Source organism: Suillus discolor (genome assembly GCF_016758755.1).
Source record: "Suillus discolor strain FC423 chromosome Unknown F5147scaffold_6, whole genome shotgun sequence".
Classification (NCBI taxonomy): domain Eukaryota; kingdom Fungi; phylum Basidiomycota; class Agaricomycetes; order Boletales; family Suillaceae; genus Suillus; species Suillus discolor.
Window position 1 is genome coordinate 628,964 of NW_024541253.1, and position 26,458 is coordinate 655,421.

The 26,458-nt window shown below is 46.8% G+C and overlaps 6 protein-coding genes across 6 annotated transcripts; 2 read left to right on the top strand and 4 right to left on the bottom strand.

Moving 5' to 3' along the window:
- Window positions 1-90: 90 nt before the first annotated feature.
- F5147DRAFT_673453 (Chloroperoxidase) lies at window positions 91-1,512 on the bottom strand. The gene is made up of 4 exons (XM_041435734.1): window positions 1,243-1,512; window positions 982-1,185; window positions 718-931; window positions 91-666 (listed from the first exon to the last, which is right to left on the bottom strand). Exons 1-4 carry the CDS (start codon window positions 1,463-1,465, stop codon window positions 438-440), a joined length of 870 nt encoding a protein of 289 aa, XP_041297663.1. The 5' UTR covers window positions 1,466-1,512; the 3' UTR covers window positions 91-437.
- A 2,577-nt stretch (window positions 1,513-4,089) lies between these two features.
- F5147DRAFT_605268 (uncharacterized protein) lies at window positions 4,090-6,524 on the bottom strand (the record flags this gene model as incomplete). The annotated part of the gene is made up of 11 exons (XM_041432320.1): window positions 4,090-4,519; window positions 4,576-4,829; window positions 4,881-5,004; window positions 5,054-5,162; window positions 5,211-5,372; window positions 5,425-5,539; window positions 5,591-5,643; window positions 5,695-5,882; window positions 5,934-5,978; window positions 6,036-6,222; window positions 6,280-6,524. 11 exons carry the CDS (start codon window positions 6,522-6,524, stop codon window positions 4,517-4,519), a joined length of 1,485 nt encoding a protein of 494 aa, XP_041297664.1. The 3' UTR covers window positions 4,090-4,516.
- Window positions 6,525-9,731: 3,207 nt separating this feature from the next.
- On the top strand, window positions 9,732-14,134 carry F5147DRAFT_673467 (Metalloenzyme, LuxS/M16 peptidase-like protein). The gene is made up of 15 exons (XM_041435735.1): window positions 9,732-10,007; window positions 10,143-10,190; window positions 10,247-10,285; window positions 10,338-10,926; window positions 10,977-11,092; window positions 11,145-11,816; window positions 11,872-11,967; window positions 12,027-12,136; window positions 12,192-12,233; window positions 12,285-12,498; window positions 12,555-12,675; window positions 12,737-12,828; window positions 12,885-12,981; window positions 13,034-13,489; window positions 13,542-14,134. The coding sequence occupies exons 1-15, from the start codon at window positions 9,795-9,797 to the stop codon at window positions 14,024-14,026; spliced, it is 3,390 nt and encodes a 1,129-aa protein (XP_041297665.1). The 5' UTR covers window positions 9,732-9,794; the 3' UTR covers window positions 14,027-14,134.
- Window positions 14,135-14,496: 362 nt separating this feature from the next.
- Window positions 14,497-16,795, bottom strand: F5147DRAFT_815194 (uncharacterized protein; the record flags this gene model as incomplete). The annotated part of the gene is made up of 10 exons (XM_041443530.1): window positions 14,497-15,091; window positions 15,143-15,266; window positions 15,320-15,428; window positions 15,476-15,637; window positions 15,690-15,804; window positions 15,856-15,908; window positions 15,960-16,147; window positions 16,199-16,243; window positions 16,301-16,487; window positions 16,545-16,795. 10 exons carry the CDS (start codon window positions 16,793-16,795, stop codon window positions 14,700-14,702), a joined length of 1,626 nt encoding a protein of 541 aa, XP_041297666.1. The 3' UTR covers window positions 14,497-14,699.
- A 2,402-nt stretch (window positions 16,796-19,197) lies between these two features.
- Window positions 19,198-19,660, bottom strand: F5147DRAFT_743165 (cyclin-dependent kinase regulatory subunit; the record flags this gene model as incomplete). The annotated part of the gene is made up of 3 exons (XM_041439589.1): window positions 19,198-19,304; window positions 19,362-19,555; window positions 19,614-19,660. 3 exons carry the CDS (start codon window positions 19,658-19,660, stop codon window positions 19,198-19,200), a joined length of 348 nt encoding a protein of 115 aa, XP_041297667.1.
- Window positions 19,661-19,810: 150 nt separating this feature from the next.
- Window positions 19,811-26,375, top strand: F5147DRAFT_833751 (Sec63 Brl domain-containing protein; the record flags this gene model as incomplete). Its single annotated transcript, XM_041443884.1, has 39 exons — window positions 19,811-19,849; window positions 19,909-19,931; window positions 19,987-20,036; window positions 20,087-20,296; window positions 20,355-20,513; window positions 20,570-20,637; window positions 20,689-20,712; window positions 20,758-20,767; window positions 20,818-20,930; window positions 20,985-21,045; window positions 21,094-21,166; window positions 21,224-21,316; window positions 21,363-21,414; window positions 21,467-21,646; window positions 21,695-21,866; window positions 21,918-22,005; window positions 22,053-22,087; window positions 22,138-22,250; window positions 22,307-22,331; window positions 22,382-22,479; window positions 22,535-22,550; window positions 22,606-22,982; window positions 23,034-23,054; window positions 23,101-23,148; window positions 23,200-23,225; window positions 23,276-23,312; window positions 23,362-23,451; window positions 23,501-23,609; window positions 23,661-23,721; window positions 23,772-23,849; window positions 23,902-23,908; window positions 23,963-24,031; window positions 24,081-24,346; window positions 24,396-24,483; window positions 24,536-24,631; window positions 24,676-24,947; window positions 24,999-25,043; window positions 25,104-25,839; window positions 25,887-26,375. 39 exons carry the CDS (start codon window positions 19,811-19,813, stop codon window positions 26,373-26,375), a joined length of 4,617 nt encoding a protein of 1,538 aa, XP_041297668.1.
- Window positions 26,376-26,458: the final 83 nt, after the last annotated feature.

Here is a 26,458-nt window from a genome sequence, read left to right on the forward strand (position 1 = left end):
GCTCAAATGCATGCCCTACTACTATAGCAAGGCTCACCGTACTACACATTCATCCACTCTGGCCAGCACTACTTGGAAATGATATTTGTTGTCTACGGTGGCTACTGCAAGGTGCTGTCGGCAGCTAGCCTCATAGACAGGTTTCCCTGTCCAAGGCCTCAAGCTAGTGTAAATGCACACAGCTACAAGGCAAGTTGGATTCCTTCTTGAATACTTTTATAATTCGGTGGTATGTATCATCGAAACGCATAATTTGTGTCACAATCAAGAACGAGTGAAACGAGTAAGTATAATAATGTGTGTCCAATGGACAATAGGTAATGAAAAGTCGTAATCGATCGTCGTCAGTAATACATAGGTGGCATAAGTCATGAAATGAGAGCACATCGTGACATTCAGGCGAGCATCAGTATCCGAGTAGTCGCTTTGGAGTCAGTTTAGACAGGAACAGTGCCATGGTGTTCTGCAGCCTCCTGTGCCACTTGCGCCCAATCCTTCTCGCGCACACCGGACTCGATCATCAGTGCAAGCTTGTTGAAGTTTACCAGGGTCAGTCCGTGAGATTGGCGAACGCGCGACTCCCAGCCCTCTGGAAGTTGTTCATGAAGAAGAAAGCTGCGCAGGTCCTCTACGCGACCTCCCATGGTTGAAAGTAACAGCGAGGCACTGACGGGACAGTCAGGATCGTGCTTGGAAACAGATGATGAAATTAAATACTTTGCGCAACCAAATAACTTGTGGAAAGTTTTAAGCGTGAATTCCTTGTTCACTGCACGCGACACTGCACGACGCTTGCCGAGCAACTTAGAGAGATCCTTGACTATAACGACATCGTTGCCGTCCTTGTCCTTACTGGAAGCTGCCGCAAGTAGCTCCTCGATGTAAGGTACGTGCTTTGTCGATTGATTTGGTTCGAAGGCAGCATCAAGACCTGAAGACAAATTATTCGACCGAGAAGAACAACCTCATCAAATTGCTCACGTAAGAGAGATGCGTCATGTTCAATAGCATTGTGAGCGTCAAGTTCTTCTAAATCAAGGGTATCATTGCCGAAGTTTCTCTTGAGCATGCGAGCAGCATAATGTGCTACAAATGAGGACAAGGTAGAACTGATGTTGTAGGTTCCTGCGACATGGCGATCAAGGTCGACAAATGATATGCCACGGCCAGTGCGCGAGATGATGCCTACATTTTCATGCCGTCATGCCAGGACTGATTACCCAGATGAGCAGAATTACTCACCATGGTTGGCTAGCGCATTGAGTCCGGGGCAGGAGCAGCGGGAGTCGGTCTCCTGGGGAGGCCTAAACTCGGGCCAGTGCCCTCCGTAGCCTGGGTAGCCCTCGGGGGTGACATTGCCGATGCGACGCTTCCTCTCTACGAGGTTGAGGAGCGTGAGGATAACATCCCAAGACACAGTTCCAGCATCGTAGAAAAAGTTGGACAGGTCAGAAAAGAAGCCCATATTTTATGTCCTGAACGTCAAGAGTGTGTTAAGATGCGGGCGTGGTTGGGAACAAAAAAGCAAACGCACTTGGCTTATAAATTTCAATTATAAGAGAACCGAATAAAGAACTCGGAACCAAGGGCTCGCTAACGACGACTTCTTTGCGATAGGCGACCCGAAATAAGCATGGCCAGAGGGCGTAAGAAGTGTGCGCCGTGCAAAAGTATGTTACATCATTTCAAAATCTGTCAAGCTTTGATGTATTTTATTCGGATCCATAGTATGAGACTTACCGGTACTCGAATTCGAACATTCCATCGGATCAGGGCTGTCTGAACTTTGAAGGATTCTGATAATCAACTTTACTAAGACTGTAGACTCGTTGACTCCACACTATAGCACTGAACCTTAATTTAATCGTTTCGTTAAAGTTGCAAACACTTCATAGCTCACATTGTAAGTCCTTGGATATAGAGTCCTTGGATATAGGACCTTCCAACATAGACCCATAGCATCGTAGGATGAGGAACATGTACGGCTTCAAACCTATCACTCTTTCATCAGGGGAAGGTAGTTTTCGACCAAAACAAAATGTTTTTCTACATACACTTAAGCTTTACACCTATCCGAGCATTTTTCCAGCAAAAATAAAACAGATTTGTAGCTGTTATCGACAATGCAATCGATGATTTATTTGCAACGCCCAAAATAGTCTTGGCCAAACAAGACTCCATCAATATATGGCATAGATATGGAAGTAAACATTTCAGATTCCGACGCAGAACGGAGAACGGAGAATTAATTCTGAGTGCGCGGGTACTTTACACCTATCCGAGCATTTTTCCAGCAAAAATAAAACAGTTTGTAGCTGTTATCGACAATGCAATCGATGATTCAAAAGAGTGTATTTGCAACGCCCAAAATCAAAAAATCTTGGACAAACAAGACTCCGTCAATATACCAAGTAAACATTTCAGATTCCGACGCAGAACGGAGAACGGGGAATTACATAATTCTGAGTGCGGCAATGTGCGGTGGTAAAATAACCGGGTACTAGATATTGCCATTGCCGGTCAGTGGTGACAGTTGAAACGTTGAAACTTGAGGTCAGTCCTTCAATTTTGTATTTGGGCTAGAGAACCTTAATTTTTCGCTTCTAAGCCGTTTAAGACATAGTATGTTAGCTCACCCAACCCTTCCAGCTCCCAAACTTTGTGTTGACAAGAGCAATGTACGTGCGTAACATTACTTACAGCAGAGGTCAAGACCTCCAGTACCGCTCGGTAAGGTACTTTCTGCTTCAGTCTTGCCATTGCGCGTTTACTGCTGCCCACCACGCCCGAACTACGGTCTCCTTTTGCCCACCACATGTAGTCCTCAAGCTGCGCCCTCCCATGTCACCAGCCAATTGTAACCTCATAAAGCCTGACGCTGCCTCTACACCTTCCACACCTCGAAACCTCACGCTGATTCGCTAGAACGTGACCGGTTGACCTCCCGAGGCCCTTCGCCGCTTCCTACTTTCGTCCAGTCATCAGGGAAATATCAGAGTGCTTATTCTACTTAGTAAACTGTAAGACGGAAGATGATTTAAAGAATACAAATGAACCTGATCACTCACTCAGGAAGATATCACAACATATAAGGTAAGGAGACATGAGCAAAAATTATGTCCAAGGGTGACGACGTGTCCGGCGGTGTCGGGACAATGTAGAATGAGGGAAGGGGACTTTGGCAGAGAAAGACGACGGTGTCATATAATGGCGTGGATAGCAGTGTGCCAGATCTACGTGAGCTAACTTAAAAGATTCGACCAATCTCATCTAGTCATCGATCATCAGGCACCTATGCCATTGCGATTCAAAAGGGAATTCTCTCGACGTCAGGAGTTGTCTCCGTTTAGGCAGTTGTCAAGCATCTGGTAATCCGGACACCAAGAACCAAGGTGCCTATTAATTTTTGTCGATGCTGCGGACTCACTCACGATGCTCTCTTATCAGCCTTTCAAGGCACATTCCATATTCGATGATTGAACATACTGTAGCAGTTGCAAGCCCTCGGGTTGCCAGCATTTCACGGTCGTTTGCACAGCAATATCGACTCATCAGTACCCGACTGCCTCAGGCAACGTCTACCTTACTGATATTCTTGTTCGTCTTCACACTGCCATTTCTTCCCACAGGCCAGAGACACATGGAACATCGGCGATCGCACACACGATGACTGAGCTTGCTCCTCGTGGAATTCGTTTGGAATCCACCAATCTAAAGTGTGGCTGGAATTGGATGGGAAATCCTGGAGTGGTTCTCGAGCACACTCTAATGTTCTGATGATGAGATGCAATTGCTGTATGAATGTTTGTTACCAATTAATGGTTTCTAGCACAATGGGGGCAGTGATGTAAAGCTTAAAACACATCCGTTTTTACATAAATATTTGCACAATGCATTCATTCCCCCGCGAGCGGACTAAAATAATGTTGCTTCTGTTTGATCAAGCCATCTGTGCCAGCAAGTACCACTTGAGAGTTAGTTGGAAAAAAAGAATTCTGATACGCGGAGGTGCAGAATGAGCAGCTCAACGTCGTGTATTGTACGTGCATTGAGGTCGGACAAACAGTGGTTGGGCTGAGACTGAGGATTGGCTCGGTTCAAACGCTGGCGAGATTGCCGCCAAGTGGGCGGGAGAGCTCGACATGCGAGTTGATTGAATGTCTATGAATGTTGAGATACGACGCTACTAGTGGTAAGAGCGGGTATTCGTGTGCAAAATACATTAAAGAACGAGATAAATGTTGTGATGAATTATATTAATCCTGGGAATGAAGCGTGGGCGAAAATATGTGAGCGAGCGAGAGTGTGGTGAGAACGAGTGGACCGTATGCTGCAGTGATGAAGGAAATAAAGAGCAAGAACAAAGGCTTGTCGCTCAGCTGGACGTGTGGTGCCGGTTCCTTCCAAGCGTTCAGGAACCGGCACCTCTGGCATTGTGTTGGATACACAAGGATGAGAAACGAGGTGTGGGTGGTCTGGCATTCGACACGTCCCACGCCTAATGCGAGATGGAAATTCACTGAAAAAGCGCATTCTCCTCAGCTCCATCAGCAACAAAAGTTTGGGGTCACTCACAAAGTCCCAAAGTGTTCCGAATGCAGGAATCCCAGCTTCCTTGCAACCATGTTGGATCTCAAAGTTACCCACGTAGTTGGAAGTGATGAAGACAACCTCCGCCTCCCACTGGTCGTATACCTCCTTCAAGATCTTCATGGTGGGTGGACGACCGCCACGGACTTTGGAGTCCCAAAGGAGGAGACGCTCTGGACCGATGTGCCTGTGGATGAGACCACTGATAGTTGGGCCAAACGTCTTCTCTTGATCGGAGCCTAGCAGACACGTCAATTATATGCATAAGCCTCAGGTTCCGATTGTCGCACCGATCCAAATCAGGTACCAGTAGGGAGATTGAATGCAAGTAGAAAGGGCAGCACCAAGACCAGTTCCAGTGCAGATTCGGATTCCACGCTTGTAAAGGGTCGACGTATTGGAGACACCGGCGAACTGAAATTTTTTTGGCAATCTAATCGGAAAATTACTTTGGTCGTTTTACCTTTAGCTCACGAGTCCAGATTTTTTTAGGCGGGTCGTTGACCAGTCCCTTGGTGAAATCGCCTTGCACGCCGCAGATCAGGTAGTGATGCTTTGCATGGGTACCCTCGCTGCAAAGAGTTAGTAGTATTGCATAGCGACGACACTGAAAGACTTACGAGATGATACCGAAAGCGTGATATTCCTTGACAGCCGAACGACTGATGCGAGCAAGCAGACCCTGTTGCATACCACGCTCGAAGCGGAGAACAGCGACTTTCGGAGACGGAAGTTCGACGTCGACGTCGACGTGTCGCGTGCAAATCCAAGGCAGAACAATGCTGAAACCGCTGTCACCAACCTAATTGAGAAGGCAGGCAAAGCAGTACTTACAAGATGGACATTCCGACCGTATACCAGAAAGCCTGCTGTTGGACGACGTATCTTCCGACGTGGTCGAACTTTCCGTCTGCAGTGTCATAGGCATTGGTCGCGATGGTGTATACCCCTTCAAAAATTAGCACGGTCGTGAGCTTCTCTACGTTATAGTTAAACCTACAGGTCATGCACAAGGAAGTCCATCCGAAGAAACGGTGATTCAGCTCGAATACGCTGGGTGCCGGCGTCAAAAGGCTGCGATGAACGACCGAACAGAGTGCTCACTTGTGGTGCGTGTTACGGACCCACGGAAGACCAGCACAGAGTGTGACGAACAGCATGACTGAGGTGATCACCCCGAAGACAAGTATAGAGTCGTTAAACATATACTTTGTCTTGAATTGATGCACGACCATGAGGACTATCCAAGCTACGCCGGAGATTGCGCATCCGCTGTGGATGCCACCGAGATGCTGTAAAGAACCGTCAGCTCCCTGAAATCGCCATTTGGAGTTCAAACTGACCTGCAAAGTGGAGGTACAGGCAAGGCGGAACCATAGAGGAGTCCACTATAATAAAAAATACATCAACACCAATTGAAAATGTTAAAAATGGATGGCACAGACCTTGGCGAAGAAGGTGTTGACGAACAGATACAAGCAACGGCCGAATATCTCGTTACGCACAAGAATTGCGACGTTCAAATTACCAAGGACCAAAGCACCAGGATATCTTGCGGCGTATGGCCATTTTCCAGCAATCGCAAAGCCAATTCCAATGAAGTTGACTACGAACACGACGGTGAAAAAACGCCTTAATAAATCAGAAGGGTGAGCATTGGGCTACATGTGTTGTCATATAATACCATACCTGTAAGTATTGTACCAGATGACCCAGAGAACCCACAAGGGTGTAGTCTTCTTTGTTGACTTGGCAGGGGTTGGCGGTGGCTTCACGACGTCTGGGAGAGTAGCCGGCACATCTTTCTTAAGAGACTGCACGGCGAATACCTCGATGTCTACTGCCTTTTTCTCGTCCTTGGTGGGATCGGTAAGCTGGGGAGAGTGGACTTCTAGTGTCCCTTTCTCTGCATCATTGTAAGCCAAAGCAGACATCGCGTCGCGAAGAGAAACTACCCGCTATGCGTAGAGAAAATAAGCCTGAAGTTTTAGATATTCGGTTTGAGTCCTTTTATCGTCTCGAGACCGCAGGTATCCTTTCCATGATTTTCCCAAGGTAACTTGTGAGAAAGATAATCGAGCCAGTGGATCTATGCCCTTCCGTTATAAAACCGTATCAAGTAATGTAAAAGTCCGAACCGAGCGCGAATTGGTGTGATTAAATTAATTGCTTTAGATTGTTAGGGCCGCTTGCCTCAGTCAGTTAGTGTTGCTGTCGAGAGTTCAAGACACAGTGCCAGTGAGACTGGGAGTCTGGTAGCTAGAGATGTTGAACACGTACTAAATGCTGAACTCATTCAAGGCAAATTATTCTGATCTGGGCCAGTGGTACCATATCCGTATCGCTGGTAACTGAAGCTAGTGTTGCCGCGGATGGGCCAGGTGGAAGATCGACACAGCCTGAGTTCGGCACTAACGAGTTGAAACGAAGTGTACCTCTTCGCCTCACGATATGGAAACGCATTTGAGAGGGATACCGACAGCTCGTCCAGCCAATGAGAAACCAGTATGCCGGTGCCGACAATTATTGCAAGTGACCACATAAGTAGCAGATATACTAATTATCAAATCATTAGCACATCCTCACAGCATTCACAATGGCCAGATCGTATACTAGTACTCGGTGATGTGTTGTAACATGAAGCCGAAGCGAACATGTTGAGTAGAGTCTGGGATCTTTTCATTGTAAATGCTGCGACCAGTGAGGTGTCCGGGCTGTGTTCGTTCAGGGTTTGAGATATTGTTCGTCAAGGAATCGGCCCAAGTAAGGTCTGAATGATAACGAGTGCGAGAGCGCAGGCCGTATATATTTTGAGAAAATTGATGAACGGTTTATTGTTGGCTTGCATTATAATAACTTATTGCGCATAGTAGACAACCGACAGGGAAAAGGCTGCATTAGTGATAGCACGGCGTGAAGGTTTGTGCTCAGCGTGAGAGCGGGGGGAAATATGTACGTGCAGAAGTCACCGTGATAGGCGGTGTAGTGCCAGTGGCGTTCTCGTTTTCAGTCTAGTCTTCGGGCTCTGGGCATCGTCGTGGCCTCGCCGAAATTTCCCTCTGGTCTTATATCTGGATAGTAGGATAGTGAAGGAGGTGGGGGATGCGTGGGGGATTGTCGATTAAGATATGCCAATCTCAGGTTCGGCGTTATTAGTGGTAGGTCTGCGACTCTGCGCGGTCGGCGCTTATGGTACTGTGGCCCCACGTGATTCTTTATATACATAGTAAGTGGCGGTACTACTACTAGGTCTCTTCTTCAACTAGACAGCAAGACATATTTCGAATCTGGAGTCTTGTTAATGTTGAGAGGGCAACATATTCAATAGCTCAGAGTCTGTTCTCGACTGACAGTGAATAAGAAGGCTGGGTCCGTGGCCTCGTGGGAGTTCCTAGAGTTCGAAACTTTTGGTGTCATCCTGCCCGTTGGTCACTGAACCATCCATGACGAATCGATGATGATCCTGGGCTTTTTTTCGGACCTCCGTCTTCGTGTCTATCGCCGCTCTAGCATTGAACTTAGGCCACCTTCATTTTGCATGCTAGATTATCCTCGGCCTGACTCTTGTCCTTGATAGCTTGCGGCGTAGCAACAGGTTCTCTTACTACTACATAATACAAACCCAGCACTGCTGCATACTCACCTTTGATTGGTTTTGTCTAGGGGACTTAAAGTCTTAAGACTTCCTGCTTTAAACGACCAAGCGGTGTTGTTTCATGTTCGAGTGCTCCAAGGCACTCCCAGAGACAGGCTTCGTGGCTTGAAGAACTGAATGACTCCCGTGCTTTTGGTACGATCTCTCCTCTGGCTACGGCTTCCTCACAATGATTCCGAATTTCCAAGCGCTGGTCTTCGATTTCGTTTATACATCAGACCTTCCCCCGACCGCGGAAGGGTAAGGGATTCCAGCTTCCGTGGCCCACCTGACATACAACACTCATATATTGCGATATTAGAGCACGCAATCCGGCTGCCTTCTCCCCGCGGGCCGCGCGAAATTTCGGTACTACAAGCCAGCGGAATTCGTCTCCAGATGGCAATTTTGTGTTGGTGTGGAGTTACAGAGAGTGCCGCCGAACTCAGGCTATCGCATATCACTAGGGATATACTATTCAATTGAGTTGCCTGAGTTCTAGTGCTCGGCAAAACATATAATACCTCGCATGCACGCATTAGAGCATAATGATGCTATCTATGGCTTCACTTGAAGAAAGACGGTGTTTTTGAAAGAAAGGTGAGCAAGATCTAGATAAGCCCAAGATAACTGTTTCAAAATTTCCATCAACTCAGGTCCTAGACATATGATTTCCAAGCTTGTGGGAGTGTCGAACCCGACATGGTTTTATACCCCCCGCAGATCCACGAAAAACTTCGAGATAACTGTTTTTTAAATTTTTAATCGACTTGTTAGATCTGTTCAGTTACTGAAATTATTAATCCACAGTTTTAGGTGTATAAAATGGCCTACGTGGCTTTGTGCTCCAAGCTGGTAAGCGTATATTCAATGACCGTGACATACTGGCCATGGAAGTCGCACGGCATACAATTTCGTGTTTCCCTGCGCCACTGGCAGGGGTGGCAGGACTTACTATGATTAGTTACTCATATTAGACGAGTTGATTTTGCATCCCTCGCAATAGCTTTCACTCTACGAGCAATTAATTGCTAGCTAGAGTATCCCAACCAATCATGATAAGAACCACTTAATTAGCAGTCAGGGTACGCCGAGTGCTAGTAACCACGTACCACGTGAACTGACCGCTGGCGTACATATATTTCTTTAATTAGCAGCAGCAGTACCCTCAAAGTTATGAAACCGAGAGGGTATCAGCCAAAAAGACTCACTGCGGCCCCTATCCCTTCTCCTCGGACAATTCCCAGTCGCAGATTTCTTCTCTTTGTACCAGTATCAATTTGAAACTAGAACACATCCTATGTCGGTAGCTGCATACCAGAGGAGACGCGACCAAGCGCAAAAAGCTGAAAGCCTGGCTGACGTGGCCGGTAAAGCTTCCGGGACCCGGACTGGGATGGTTCTCTTGTTTTCCATGGCCAGTATTAGTAATAAATAATTACTACTAACCACGTAATATAGTATGCCATAGGCACTCTCGATGGCGCATCTTGGTATTTATTCAGCTCACCTTCGTTCCATATTACAAACAACCCATCGTCTTCGATTCAAAAATCATCGCGCTCTCACTATGGCTGCTCATGATTGGCAGAGAGTTGAAAACCACGCGAATGTCCCTGCTTACACGTTTTTCACCAAACCGATAGAGAAGTCCCAACTTGATGAACGGGAGTACAGGCTGGTCAAGCTCGACAATGGCCTCTTAGCCTTGTTGATTCAAGATGCAAAGGCCGATATCGCTGCCGCAAGCTTAGATGTGGCAGTTGGTCACCTATCAGACCCAGTGAGTCCGTTTCTCCGAGAATTGAAGACATCGTATGGTGTCTACAGTCTAAAGTATGGTTACGAAGGGATGCTAGTATCTTTCACTGTTCTGAGTAATGGAGATTGGAACCCTTACTAACGGAAAGCTTCATAGGATGACATCCCCGGCCTTGCTCACTTTTGCGAGCACTTGTTATTCATGGTATGAGTCTTTCTTCTCACAAGTCTTGGCTGATGGCTGAACGACATTTATTATAGGGTACCGAACAATTTCCGAAAGAAAACGAGTACTCCGAGGTGTGTGTCATGGTCCACCCAGCGACATTTAACTGACTTGCTCTGAATTCAGTACCTTTCCAAGAACAACGGCCATTCTAATGCCTATACAGCACCAGCAAATACCAACTACTTTTTCCGTGTCGCTACCTCGGCGCTCCCTGGAGCATTGGCGCGTTTTTCCGCGTTTTTCCACTGCCCTCTCTTTGCGCCCTCATGTACCACGCGGGAAATGAACGCAGTCGACTCGGAGCATTCTAAGAACCATCAGGCAGATCCATGGCGGATTTTCCAGCTGAACAAACATCTTACCAAGGAAGGTCATCCGTGGAGCAAGTTTGGCAGTGGCAATCGCGAGACGTTAAGTGCCGCCGGGAGAACATTCAAGGCGGCGAGTAAGCTAAACGGGAATGGGATAAAGAATGGGACACATACCGCCATGGATGGCAGTGCGCCAGTATCACCAGTATCATCCAATGGGAGTTTAGCGTCCTCACCGCTCCCTTCGCGTATTCCATCACCAGTCCCGTCCAATATATCTACGAGCAGCGAGAACGAACCAGACGGCGGTGTCGTCGGGCGTGAGACCCGCAGACGGTTAGTTGAGTGGTGGAATAGAGAATATTGTGCAGGCAGAATGCGACTTTGTATTGTTGGGAAAGGTACGTTGCCGTTTCTGTTACGAGTGAATACTTTGTCACCTCGACTGTAGAGCCGCTCGACGCGTTGGCTGACATGGTTTCGACCTTGTTTACACCTATCAAGAACCGAGAGCAGGATCCACTGCCCGTAATTCCTGATCATCCATTTGGCCCGAACGAAATGGGAGTAAGTTCGTGTCTTATTGCTGGTGATATGGTTTATTGATATAGCTTATTAGACCTTAGTTTCTGTCCAGACTGTCAAGGCCTTCCACGCTATTGAGATCTCATTTCCTCTAGTATGGCAGTCCCCGCTTTGGCGGTACAAGCCTGCACATTTTATTTCACACTTCACTGGTCACGAAGGTCCTGGTTCGCTTTTTTCGTACATCAAAAGTAAGGGGTGGGCGACGTCACTCAACTCGGGTCCTCAATCCCTCGCACGAGGCTTCGAAATGTTCAAATTCACCATACATTTGACCAAGCTTGGTTTCGAGAACTACCAATTGGTGGCCCTTGCGACATACAAATACCTTTCCCTCTTGCGGTCTTCTGCATTCCCGAAGTGGTACCAATCGGAGCTTGTCAAAATTGCGCGCACGAGATTCCAATTTGCCACGAAGGAGAATGCGGAGGGCTATGCGGTTTCGCTTTCCGAGAGGTTGGGCAAGCCCGTCCCCCCTGAATTATTACTGCGCGGGGCGGTCATCCCATGTGAATGGAATTCTGAGGACGGCGAGCGAGAAGTTCGTGAAATATTGGAAGAGATGCGTATCACAAAGGGTAGGGCAGTGCTCATGGCGAAGAAAGAGGAACTCGAGCGCATTTCAAAGAATGAACACTGGGAGCACGAGAAATGGTATGGTACGGGGTACAGAGTAGAGCGGTGGGACCCATCATTCGTTGAACAGGCAAGTCAGGTTCCATGGCTGCATTCATCCGACTCGTTGACAAACCGGTGACTAGGCTGAAGGACCCAATGATATCATGGAGCTGTACCTACCAGGCCTGAACGAATTCATACCCACCAACTTAGAAGTGGAGAAACGTGACGTCCTTGAAGTATGCTATAACTACGCATACCGATGTCCCCAACTCTGACCGCGATTGGTCACTTACAGCCGGCTAAACGACCTCAACTTATCAAACAGACGCCAATGGGGTCCGTGTGGCACAAGAAAGATGACCAATTCTGGCTGCCAAAGGCGTCGCTCGTACTAGAACTTCGTAGGTATGCACTTTGGATCACCAGAATTCTGGGAGTTGTGGACTAATTATCAATGTAGTCCGGTTGCAGGCTCATCTCCGCGCGCCGACACTATGACACGGTGAGCTGCTTTGCAACCCACCTGTTTGACCTGACGATAATTTTGATCCAGGCTTTTTGCTGATCTTGTAAACGATTCGCTACAGGAATTTGCATATGACGCAGAACTTGCCGGACTTGTCTTTCACAGTGGTTCACACCACCTTGGGCTGATGATCACTCTAGATGGTTACAATGAAAAGTTGCCTGTCCTTGCTCGCCGCGTTTTGGAGACTGTAAGAAATCTACAAGTCCGCGAGGACAGATTAGCAGTCATCAAAGAAAAGGTTATTGCCTCGTGTCATGTTTCTCCGATGCAAGTGGGCTTACTGTGGTCAACTAGGTTAAGCGCGATTGGGAAAATTTCTTCATGGATCAGGGTTACCGATTATCGGACTATTATACACAATACATGCTCACTCATGACACTTGGACTATTGCAGACAAGCTGCAGGAGATCTCTGGTGAGTAGCTATAGTATTAATGTTTTTGAGGTGGACTAATTTAACACCACGACTATGACAGGCGTCACGGAGGACGAGTTGCAAAGACACATCGACGACTTTCTAGCGCGCCTGAGCATCGAGATGTTAGTGACCGGCAACATGCACAAAGACGTACGCATTTTTTTCTCGCTGGCAACCGAGGTGATCGTAATCAAACATGAATTTAGGAAGCCATTGGTTTATCAGAGATGGTGGAGAGCATTCTAAATACTTCCCCAATATCAGCGGACGAGACCGCTCAACGCGCGCTCATCCTGCCAGAAGGCATGTTCAGCCCGTCATGCGCCGAGGGTGCGATTAATCTTTACTTTGGCAGGCTCCGATTTTATCTGGAAGTCGCATATACCCAACCCCAACGATCCCAATTCATCTCTGACTTATTATCTTCAACTTGGAAGTTCTACTGATGCCCGCTTGCGTACGACTGCCCTGCTCCTCATACATATGATGTCGGAGCCTGCTTTCGACATTCTTCGAACAAAGGAACAGCTTGGTTATATTGTCTTCTGTTCGGAACTGAAACTGCCTGGAGCATCGCTTCTGGGGCTGCGATTGGTGGTGCAAAGCGAACGGAATCCTGCATACCTGGAGCAGAGAGTGGAAGCATTCCTGGACACTATGAAGAGTAAGATCGAAGATATGGAACCTGTTGATTTCGAGCAGTTCAAAACTGGCCTACAGCAAAAGTGGACTGAAGTCATCAAGGACTTGAAGAAGGAGCGCGCGATTTTTTGGGAGCACATCGATTCAGGATATCTGGACTTCCTAAGACGTGTGTTTCATTTATTTTCGTTTCCTGTTGTTTCCACCTAATAAGGATCTAGGCTACAGTGATTCGGACCTGCTGACAGACATCACGAAGCACGACGTCCTAGAACTCTTTCTTTCTCGCGTTCATCCCTTGGGTGTTAAAAGGTCTAAACTCTCCGTCCAATTACAGTCTCGAAAACCACGGCCACCGCGAATCAGTGCTACAGCCACCAAGGCCTTCGAAGCTTTGGTCAGAGCTGAAACCACACTCGCTGACCCTTCAGGGTGGAAAGAGGAAATGGCTGAGGAGAATCCCTTTGCGACGCAGTTTGCAAAATACTGGCAAGACGCACTCAGCGGGTTCGACAATTATCAGGAGTTGATGAAGAAAATCCCCGGGTTGATGATGCAGTACCCAGATGATGATGAAGTACAACACATTCGCACCGAAGGGGTGACTTTCGTTGAAAATGTTAAAGACTTCAAATCAGCCCTTGAAGTTACAGAGCTTCCGGAGCCCTTGGTGGAATGGGGAGACCTGCCCCTCGCTAAGCTTTAGATGTCGATGTTACTCTTTTACTTTGTTGTCATGTACTAATGTGTATTTTCTGCTTCACGGTGCTTCACATGATGATTCTAATATTACGGGAGATTTCTCAGGTGTGAATGTTGTGCTTTGAGCCATTAAAGTATGTTTGGCACGGATTTTACCCATTCTGCAACCTTACCAGGGAGTACGTACGGGCCACTCTGACGAATTGTCCAGATATTCTGAATCAAGGGAAACATCTCCTCAATGACGTTATGTATAGTCCCGCACGCACTCGAAAATGAATGCGTTTATAAACGCATGTAGTGTCGACGGTGTCGGAATACGCCTTTCCTATTAGAACAAAACAAATTTCACACGGTTCAAACATTGTACATGATGTAACTGGCGAAGGAGTCTGCATCGAGTCTCCTTTTGTTACTCCTTTTCAAATGGGGCCGAATACTGTCGAATCCACTTATCAGGCAATGTCAAATACACGAAAATATATTGCATTAGAATGGCCTATATACATGAACATATGCATCAACAACGCAAAGATACTGCTCATGACTATGATATCAATACGACTTGTGAGCTCGATGATGGATTGCAACTCCTTCAGTCCATCAGTATTATGTGAAACAAAGAAGGTGCGCAAAAATAGCAAGACAAGATATCCGATTGAGGATAGTGTGTCAATTTAAAAAAAAAAGAAAGCGTACCTATTTAGACAAAAGATTCGAGTGAGGTCTGGCGTCCGACGCATCCAGACGCAAAATTTACTGAAAAAGCACATGCTCCTCAGCTCCATCAGCAACAAAATTCTGGAGTCACCCACATAGTCCCAAAGTGTTCCGAATGCAGGAATCCCGGCTTCCTTGCAACCATGTTGGATCTCAAAGTTACCCACGTAGTTGGAAGTGATGAAGACAACCTCCGCCTCCCACTGGTCGTATACCTCCTTCAAGATCTTCATGGTGGGTGGACGACCGCCACGGACTTTGGAGTCCCAAAGGAGGAGACGCTCTGGACCGATGTGCCTGTGGATGAGACCACTGATAGTTGGGCCGAATGTCTTCTCTTGATCGGAGCCTAGCAGACACGTCAATTATATGCAAATGCCTGAGGTTCCGATTGTCGCACCGATCCAAATCAGGTACCAGTAGGGAGATTGAATGCAAGTAGAAAGGGCAGCACCAAGACCAGTTCCAGTGCAGATTCGGATTCCACGCTTGTAAAGGGTCGATGTGTTGGACACACCAGCGAACTGAAAAAAAAAATGGCAATCTAATCGGAAAATTACTTTGGTCGTTTTAGTACCTTTAGCTCACGAGTCCAGATTTTTCTCGGTGGGTCGTTGACCAGTCCCTTGGTGAAATCGCCTTGCACGCCGCAGATCAGGTAGTGATGCTTTGCATGGGTACCCTCGCTGCAAAGAGTTAGTAGTATTGCATAGCGACGACACTGAAGACTTACGAGATGATACCGAAAGCGTGATATTCCTTGACAGCCGAACGACTGATGCGAGCAAGCAGACCCTGTTGCATACCACGCTCGAAGCGGAGAACAGCGACTTTCGGAGACGGAAGTTCGACGTCGACGTCGACGTGTCGCGTGCAAATCCAAGGTAGAACAATGCTGAAACCGCTGTCACCAACCTAATTGAGAAGGCAGGCAAAGCAGTACTTACAAGATGGACATTCCGACCGTATACCAGAAAGCCTGCTGTTGGACGACGTATCTTCCGACGTGGTCGAACTTTCCGTCTGCAGTGTCATAGGCATTGGTCGCGATGGTGTATACCCCTTCAAAAATTAGCACGGTCGTGAGCTTCTCTACGTTATAGTTAAACCTACAGGTCATGCACAAGGAAGTCCATCCGAAGAAACGGTGATTCAGCTCGAATACGCTGGGTGCCGGCGTCAAAAGGCTGCGATGAACGACCGAACAGAGTGCTCACTTGTGGTGCGTGTTACGGACCCACGGAAGACCAGCACAGAGGGTGATGAACAGCATGACTGAGGTGATCACCCCGAAGACAAGTATAGAGTCGTTAAACATATACTTCGTCCTGAATTGATGCACGACCATGAGGACTATCCAAGCTACGCCGGAGATTGCGCATCCGCTGTGGATGCCACCGAGATGCTGTAAAGAAACGTCAGCTCCCTGAAATCGCCATTTGGAGTTCAAACTGACCTGCAAAGTGGAGGTACAGGCAAGGCGGAACCATAGAGGAGTCCACTATAATAAAAAATACATCAACACCAATTGAAAATGTTAAAAATGGATGGCACAGACCTTGGCGAAGAAGGTGCTGACGAACAAATACAAGCAACGGCCAAATATCTCGTTACGCACAAGAATTGCGACGTTCAAATTACCAAGGACCAAAGCACCAGGATATCTTGCGGCGTATGGCCATTTTCCAGCAATCGCAAAGCCAATTCCAATGAAATTGGCTACGAACACGACGGTGAAAAAACGCCTTAATGAATCAGAAGGGTGAGTATTGGACCGCATGTATTGTCGTATAATACCACACCTATACGTATTGTACCAGATGACCCAGAGGACCCACAAGGGCGTACTCTTCTTTGCTGATTTGGCAGGGGCTGGCGGCAGCTTAGCGACATCTGGGGGAGTAACCGGCACATCTTTCTCAAGAGACTGCACGTCGAATACCTCTATGTCTGCGGCCTTCTTCTCGTGCTTGACGAAATCGGCGAGTTGAGGAGAATGAATATCTAGTATCCCTTCCTCTGCATCATCATTAATATAAGCCGAGGCAGACATCACGTGACCCAACATTGCCAACGTTGTGCGTGGAGAAAATATGAAGCCTGACATTAAGTTTGAGTACTTCCTTTTATCATCTCGAGATTGCGAGTTTCTTTTCCGTCAATAAGGTAGCTTGTAAGAAAGACTGTCTACTATGCTCTTTCCGTGATAATTCGTCACAGCCCTCCGGGCCATCCAGGAGCCGTTATCTCTTTTACGTTCTTCCTCTCTTACTAGTAGATCTTATCTCTTGACTTGGATTTACATAAATATTAAGGACTCGGATGGATCCAACAGTCCAACTTACGAGCACAATATTTAATTATTTAATAGGCCTGGTCAAATCTAAATGTCGGCCGTCCTCTCTTACGGTGGACCACCTTTCCTGATTTGACCACTACCGCGTTGGTGGGTACACCAATCTGAACCTTATCGCAGAGTACATATCGCCGACCTGGGTCCTGTGTAGAGCCCAAACCCCAATGTAGTAGTATTCCTAAACTTTTTTATAATGTATTATTAATATTATTCCTAGTAAACCTTTCCATGCACGCTCCCCCATTTCTAAATTTCCCCCTAAATCAAAGTCTTTCGAATAATATTCCAATATAACATGTCTCGTTAGTATCAAAAGTCCTGCATGCAAAATCGCTTAAACTACTCAAAATTTGCCCGAGTAAAACAGACGCCTTGTAGACTATGAATAAAAGGTTTAGGAATATCACATGGAAGGTTTAGGCAGCTAAACTGGTGTACTAGCGAGGATTGGGACGAGGACACTCTGCGACAAAATTCAGACTGCCGTACTAGAACGTCTCGTGGGTAGTGGCCGAGTCAGGAAAGGTTTAGTTAGATCTCAGGGTCCGCGTAAGTAATTTACGAGTCGAATTGACAATGTCATTTTAGAATGGACCAGGGCCTTTAGGATGGTCTTCCCATTGTGCCACGAATGCCGGTGTCCAGACTGTGTTTACTCAGGGTTGTTCTTCGGAACCGAGTAATGTTCGAATGATAATAGGGTGCGAGAGTGCAGGCCGAGAAAATTGCTGAACGGTTTATAGTTGGCTTGCATTCAAATTTTATTGTGTATATGAAGTAACTTGACGAAAGCTGGTAGACATCTGACCGGGAAGAGACTGCATTAGTGATAGTACGCCGTGACGGGTTGGGGTATACGAGAGCTCAGCGCTCAGCCTGAGAGCGTGCGGAAATACGCACAGAAGTTTCTATGCACCGCAGTGACACGCTGTGTTCTCGTTTTCGGTCTAGTTTTCCTGAAATGGATGACCCCAGACTCGTACTGTTCCACATGTTCGCTTCAGCTGTAATGTTACAGCTGCATTACCGAGTAGTAAACCTCAGCAGCACTGTTATGTAGAGATGTTAGCAATGTATAATCAATTTTGTAATTCTATTGAGAAATAAAGGGAGATATCTCCTCCAAATGGTGGGCATATGGTTCCACATGCACACCCGAAGATGTATGACCATTGACTGGTATTAGGCTTTGTGGGACAAGGTTGAGCTTATGACTCAATTTCACCGTATCAGTCATTGCTGTGACCGGGGGCTACTTGCGGCGGGGTATGTCATACATTGCAAATTTACACACCTCTTGACAACATCCATTTTTTTGTTACGGCTTGCTGTGTATATAGAGCATTCGAGTCGATCCGTATGCATTGTAACAGACAACTTCATTCAAACTGCGTCGAGAGTCGCATGTTACGGTCACAAAGCGACTTATGAATTTGTATATTCATAATTCAAGCGCAATGCGCCCACGCCGTATCTGCGACCTCCTACCAAAATCTGCGGATCCGGAAACGAAACTTCAAGCGAAAGATGCCTGGATATTAATGTTCACCGCCTGAACTAGCAGGTACTGGAGCGCACCTGTCGAGCCGATCATTTAACAAAACAAAGAACTCAAAGCTGCACGTACGTCAACCATTGGTACGATAACGCCAGTCTAGTGACATGCGTCAAAAGGTTCTTGAAAATCTTTGTAGTGTTTAAACACGAGGAGGATATGAAATCCTATCATTCACGAGACTGCCGAGTTCACCGAGTCACCAAAGTAGCACCAGGGCGTTCAATGTAGTTTTAGGTCACCTCGGTTTCCCGCTAGTAAGTTGATCGATGATGGATTGCACAAGGTAATAGAGAGCTCTGGAGTGCCGCATACCACAATATAAGCACGTTCATAGCCTCACTGATAAACCTGAATATCGTGCTAAGTGAGACTACTTGAAGGTTTAAGAGGAAGCACCATAACGGACATAAGCCCGGAAATGCCACCGCAAACAATGGATACAATGTATCGGAAACGCACTGGATAATACTGAAGAAACTGCAAAGAAAGCGATGCAAGACAAGCGAAAGAACGAAATGCCGGAGCCAGGTGGAACAGCATGCTACTTTTTCCTCGCATTGGCTTGTCTCGCAGCTGGAGCAGGTTGCGGCTGCGTGGGGAGTCCATAGTTCTTCGCACGACGGAAAAGGAGGACATGTGGCTCTGGTGCTAATTACATCTTGTCAGGAAATGTCATCCTTGACTTCATTTGAAATGACTACTTGCCATGTACTTCATAGTGCTCCCAGCCGAGGCTCTGAGTAATGCCGATCCCTCTCCACTCCGCTTCCGATAGTAGACGAAGAGTGCCTACTTTGTCGTCAAAGAACTCTTTCGGAACAAGTTTGAGTAGCGGTTTCGGTAGGATGACGTGACGGTATTCATAAAAGTCATCAGAGTAGCGATCAGAATAGTGGATCCTGTATGTCAAAATTAGCCACATGAGCGTATCGTAACAGAAGAAACATTACGGCTAACTTTTCGATATACTCCTCAATCTTGCTGGCAAGTTGGCGATCAGCCATTGAGAAAAAAACAGGGTATTGAACAGAGAATGAGTTCTAGAAACACGTCTATGAGATAAGTACAACGTTGATCGAGATTCGAGACAGAGTGTTGTGTGACAGACGTGACTAGATTTGATTTCCGTCCTCACGTGGGGGCGCGTTCGTGACATGTCACGCGTTGCTCTTGCATCGTATCCATCAACATTGGTATCACTAGTACTATCGGCTTAATGCAACAATCTCACAGGTGGCCTCTGATGCACCAGGCATCGGGTATGCTTTCCCTACAGTACGCCATAAATTCCCCTTATATTGACGATACTTACGCTGACGTCGCACTACAGACAACACCAACACTATTACGACGATTTTGCTAGGTCTGGGGACGAATTTGGTGGGTATATGCGCGCCAATATTCTTCGAGGATATCACATTTTCTTTTAGATTCTTCTCCATCTCCACCAGAACGCATTAACAACCGTGCTCGCGCCTTTGCAAGTCATCCACCAGCCAGCCATGCATTTTACTCAGATGCTGCACAACCTTATTGGGAAGACTATAGAAGCGTTACTCCCGAATACACACCAAGCCCTGCCAATTATACTGTTGTGCAGACCCAGAATCAGGCCCATCATAATGTTCCACAGAGAATTCGTCAGTCTTTCCATGTGTATCGTCGCCCTTTGTTATAATCAACATGGATTCATCTTAGACCACCCGTACCAGTACTCTGGAGAAACCCACTATGGAAACTCGAATAAAATTACAAACAACTTCGAGTCTAATTACGGCACCTCGTGTAACGATAGGCCTGGTGGTCATACGCAACAGAAACCTCAACCAGTGCGGTTGCGCCCTGTTTCCGAACTTCGTAGGGATATTCACCGTCGCCTGCTACTAGTTTCTAACCTTGACTTGGTGGGACAGCGGATATGTTTCGCAGCATCTTCAAGTTTGGTGTTTTTAACACTATTCAGTCGACCTGCTTTGATGCAGTAAGATTTATGAAGCTTCATTCAGATTTCTTCAGACTTGATTGTTCTTAGGTGCTTCACTCAAATGAGAATATGGTGCGTTATTCTTATCACTTGAGATGTCTCTAAACAGGCATACAGGTTATTAGCGGTAGGTGTGGTCATTCTTTTCGACGTACTTCGGGCTTAGCTAGTGTGTAGCGCCCACTGGAAGTGGCAAGACTGTTATTTTTGAATTGGGCATTATCCGCATGGTCACCGATCCTTCGAGCACAAACAAGGCCACTAAATGCGTCTATGTCGCCCCAACTAAGGTAAAGTTGTGTTACTCTTACACCCACTTGAAGCCGTTTTACAGGTTAATACAGGCCCTCTGTACGGAAAAATACAAGGAATGGACCGCCAAATTTGGCAGTCTTGGAATACCCAGTATGTAATGTATTGTAGTTCAGATATGACGCTCGTTCTAAGAGTTAGGTTGTGAACTCACGGGCGACACTGTAGTCTTCGGCAAGGGCGTGTGGGGTGACGCCAAGAACGCTAGAATCATGTAAGTCTATCCATCGTATTGTTTGACGATTCTGATGTGTAGCTTCGTCTACAATAGTGTTACTACAGCACGTTTCCAGTCTGCTCATGTTTTGAAAACACTGCTTACAATATCTCAGGCCGAGAAGTGGGATAGTCTCACAAGGAATTGGTAAAACATTTTTGTTGTGACAGTAGCATACGCTCACTCATTTCAGGGATGACCATAGTCGTATATTATCTCAGATCAAACTTTTTCTTGTGGACGAGGTGAGTCTGTTGTCGAGATTGCCCCGCTAGAAAACATTCAAGGGTTGGTCAGGTCCACATCCTCAACGAATCTCGCGGCAGCACCCTAGAAGTCGTTGTCTCTCGTATGAAGGCAAGAGGATCCGATGTTAGATTCCTTCTTGTATCGGCAACAGTCCCGAACATCGAAGATGTTGCAAGCTGGATTGGGAGCAATCATGCGTCTAGTGATCATCCCGGTCAAATATTTCAGGTAATCAAATCAAGGCTTATGCATAGTTCACGCTAATGAACAATACAGTTTGGTGACGAATATCGGTCCTGTAAACTCACTCGGTTTGTTTATGGCGTGGTCAAGCCGAAAGGTCAGAATGACTTTGCATATGCGCATACTCTTGATACCCGCCTATTCACCGTTTTACAACAACACGCCGTTGACAAACCAATCCTCGTGTTCTGTCCGACGAGAAAAGGTATGACATCGCGATTACTAGTCACATCTACTACTATCAGGCATTCTGTAGGGACCATCACAACCGCCAGGCAATTGGCTAAAGAATATGAAGAAACCATGAAGGCGAAACAGCTGCTCCCGTGGAGCATGCCCTTGCAGTGAGCGATAAGACATTAAATAAGACAGGATATTCATGGATGGTCAGGATTGATCAGACTTTTCATGACAAAGATCTCGCTCGTGAGTACTGCACGGTAGGAAATATTGTTACTGGTACTCATCACTTGCAGCTCTGGCTGCTTTGGGAATCGGCGTGCATCATGCTGGACTCGCTATCGACGACAGGAAGACCATCGAAGACTTGTATCTGCGTAAAGTATTACGAGTTCTTCTGGCTACGTCGGTGAATACTAGGATCTGTTGTCTCCTCTATTTGAGTGTCACTAATGTCATGCAAAGACTTTAGCGGTCGGAGTCAACTTGCGTAAGGTATCATCCGTCGGTAGTCTTCGGCCACACTGATTCTATTTTCAGCTGCCCATCTGGTCGTCATAAAGGGCGTTAAACTATATCAAAATGGCGAATCCAAAGAGTACTCGGATCTCGACGTTATGCAGATGATGGGACGAGCGGTGCGCACTCGATCTACGACCTATTTATCAGTTGGTTCTGATGTTATGATGATAGGGTCGCCCACAATTTGGTACCTATTTTTCCATCCTGCACTTTTTTGTTGACGTTTCTCGTCCTGCACTCAGATACTGAAGGAGTTGCTATCATTTTATGCGAAACTGAACTCGAGAGGAAATATTGCGATCTCGTTCAGGGTACCACACCTCTGGAGAGTAGTCTGCACACAAATTTGACCGAGCACCTAAACTCTGAAATTGGTCTGGGAACTATTTCCGACGTCAAGACAGCACAGGAATGGCTTCTTCGCTCATTCCTGTATCGCCGAATACAAAAGAATCCACAGCACTATAATATCGGAAAAGACGACGGCCAGTCTTGGCAGGACAAGGTGGACAGCATTGTGATGGACAGTATCGAGCAGCTACGGGAAACCGAGTTGGTCACCTATTCGCCGCGCAATGGAGAGCTGAGTTCTACTGAATTTGGCGATATTATGAGCAAGGTGAAGTGTTTTCTCTGCTGTGTGTGGCATACGATCTGACAGCCTATGAAGTTCTACATTCGTCGTGGGACGGTGAGATTTTCGCGCCATTTAACAGCACGTTCCTGATCATGAATAGATGAAGGCAATCTTGGACCTCTCTCCAACTGCATCTTTGCGCGATATTGTAAGCTAATGGGCACTCTTCAGCGATGATCTAATGGAATCATGGTGACAGCTTGAGATGATATCCACCTCGGAAGAGTAAGTTTTAACAGCTAGTTTGACCTCACGGCAAGAACTGTTTTATACAGATTATCCGACCTCAAATTACGAAGTGGTGAAAAGCAGGTAGGAAATGTGAAGCATGAATGTCATCGCTGAGGTTCACCATTTTTAGGTATACGAGAAAATCAGGCGCCATAATGATATTCGGTTCGCAGTCAAAAAAATTCAAGGCACGAGTGACAAAGTGTTCTTGCTTATGCAGGTAGCTGTTGTGTTCACACCTGCCTGTGCTTCAAATGACGTCCTTGAAGGCGGTTTTAGGCGGTCTACCCTTGAATAGTGCCGAGTACAGAAACGGGGAGAGTCAACCATGCCTTGAGGCATTATCGGTTTTTCGTCATGTTAGCCGGATTGCCATAGGTAAAATTTCCTCTCTACAGTTGCATTAATTCCTCGACCTGAACATCCCAGCGGTTGCGGAAGTGGCCATCATAAAGAAGAACGGTGCGCAAGTGAAGCACGGACTGGAATTGTACGTTTGATGTGGCTGGGATCTTTAGATGGCTGAAAAGAATCTTCTAGAGTGCGTTGTCTTCATGCCAAGGCATGGGAAGATAGACCGATTGTCCTGAAACAATTAGAATATATCGGCGAAAAATCGTCAGTGAATTACTTTGCCTTGCCATGTACTCTACTCACATCGGTCCTGCAGAATCAAGGTAGAGATCTGAAACAACTTATCTTAATCGGACTACAAGCACCAGCATAAGTAGATATTGGCCGAGAATCACATCACTTCAATTCCCAAGTTACGAAGCACCAGCCCATTGAGACTCGAAGAGGTGAAACCTCGTAACTGGGCGATACTATAACAAGCTAACTTCCAGCTAGCTCCTGAATCGCAGATCTCCCTTTGGGTCTGAAGTTTTGTTGGCTGCTAACGAGCTACCGAGTTACTTCCTCACCTTAACGGAAGTGAAGGTTTCGCCTAGCGATGGGAAATGTCCAGTAGATATCGAACTCTCCGTCGAATGTGGCCTCCTCTTGGACAAGAGAGCTTCTACGGGGTCCAAGAAACATAAGAGGGGTAGATTCGATATGACAACTCTTCTCACCATTACCTCCGACTTCGTTTTCATCGACTTTCGCCGTATCTCGTGAGTTCTATACTATCAATGTGGAGTTTCACTGAAATCAATGCCTTAGGACGAAGGTACTGAGGGAAGGGAAATCCTTCGTAATCAACGCGCAGCTTACCAGACCGAGTCAGACCATCAACGTCTCGATCTCTTCAGTCAGCAGGGAGTACTAATATCGCGGGCATATTGGCTAATTCATACAATTAGGATAAGATCGCTGGGGTTACCGTAACTGAGAGCTTCAAGCCTTCCTTACCCACAAACAGATATCCAACGCTTGATACTCGCCCAATGACTTCTTTGGTAAGCAAAATGCAGATCGCATTACATGGACTCACTTCTCGAAGGAAATGGATTTGGAAGGGCTGGAAGATGTTGCCGACTTTTGGGATATGGGACCTGATGACGATGACGAATTGAATCTCCCCATCAAGGATCTCACTCGACCCCGTAGCCCACTGCAAAGCAAGACATCAGCACAAAAGAGTATCAACCCTCACAAAGAGAAGACAATGAAATCTGTCTCGCGTCCTACAGTGAAGGGGAATGATCTGAGTACAGCCAATACGCCCGTGCAGGACGACGCACAGGCTAAAAAACGCTCAGACGGAAAATATGAGTGAGTCGTTTCTATTGTTATCTGGTTGCTTAATGCCGACATAAATCACAGCTGTAATCACACCTGCAAGGATAAATCTGCTTGCCGTCACTTTTGGTGAGTTTTTTTTGCCTATAATCATCCTGCAGTTTCCTGCTGACGAGAAGTGCGCGATAGTTGCCGTGACGGGCTCACAGAACCTTCTCGCATCCCAAGAAAGAACACAAAGCCTGGCCATCTGCTGAGTTCAAAGAAAGCTCACGACTCCTCCATCGACCTGTCATCTACTGGGCCCAACAGTCGAACTACCGCTCCCCTTGGCGACGTCCCAATCCCCAAGCGACAAAAGACAACCAAACGTGATCTAATTCTTGAGCAACGTGACTCGCTTCATACAGGTGCTGATGTCAATCGAAAGTTGGGGCTCTCTGAAGGTCAACGGCTGAAACAAGATGCCTCAGCACTTTCGTCAAGGAAACGAAAACCAGCCCCAAACTTTGATATCGAGCTCGTCACCTTGAAGTGCTCACAGTCACCGCCCTCCTCTAAGGACATACTTAGTGACTCACAATCAGATGACGACCTTGCGAATATTTATGAGCTTCTGTGCGAAGGGAAGGATGTTCGCTCGAAGAATCACTCGAGCTCAGAGATTGGTGCGCTAGTTCGAGATGACGATTTTAACGACACCGCAATGGATGCTCTTTCCTTGACTCCCTCTCCTACTCGCAAACGGGTATGCGACCCTCTACCTCCCGATAGCTCGCCCCCTCGGAAGCGTCTGAAGAGCAACAACGCGTCATACAGGCCTTACTCCCCGAGACAGGAATCAGCGAATGAGGACCGTCGTACGAAACGCTTCAAATCCGGCCTCAAGCTCTTTGGTACCCCCTCTGCCCTACTGGCTGCAAAGGTGAAACGTTAAAAATGCTCTTCGTCAACTGACCCTAATTATTCTAGGAGTGCGATATTCCGGTCCAGTCCACAAATTCCCATTCGCTCTTTCTTGCAGGATCCTCCAGTGTTGAGGTTGGCATGCAATCACTATCCAAGGTCTCCCAGCAACAGCCCTCTGATGACTTCTTCTTTGATGAATCTTACTTTGACATCCTGCCGGAGCCTCAACAAGCAGTGGAACCTTCTCTCCGTGAGGATGAAGAGAAGACTAGGGCGTATATTCGGGCCACAGGAATCGCACGTTCTGGCGCGGAGCTTCAGGCTACATCGCAATGTCTCCAACCTAGTAAATCCCAGCCACAATTTGGTGTAGAAAACAACACGACCAACCAGCCTTACCTCCCTCCAGTCTCCTTCAGGCGAACCTCAAACCCTGTCAACCTCGGGAATCAGCGAACGAACCAAGAGATAAAAACTAAAAACGTGGCCGATGTTGATGTCCTTGCTGAATTCGAAAGCTGGTTGGAGAGTGGTGCAGTTGACATTGTATAATAACGAATTGTTATGTGTGATGGGTTGAACCTTTGTAACGTATAGGTACTTGCTGTAAGATTATGTGTATGGGGTCAATTGAG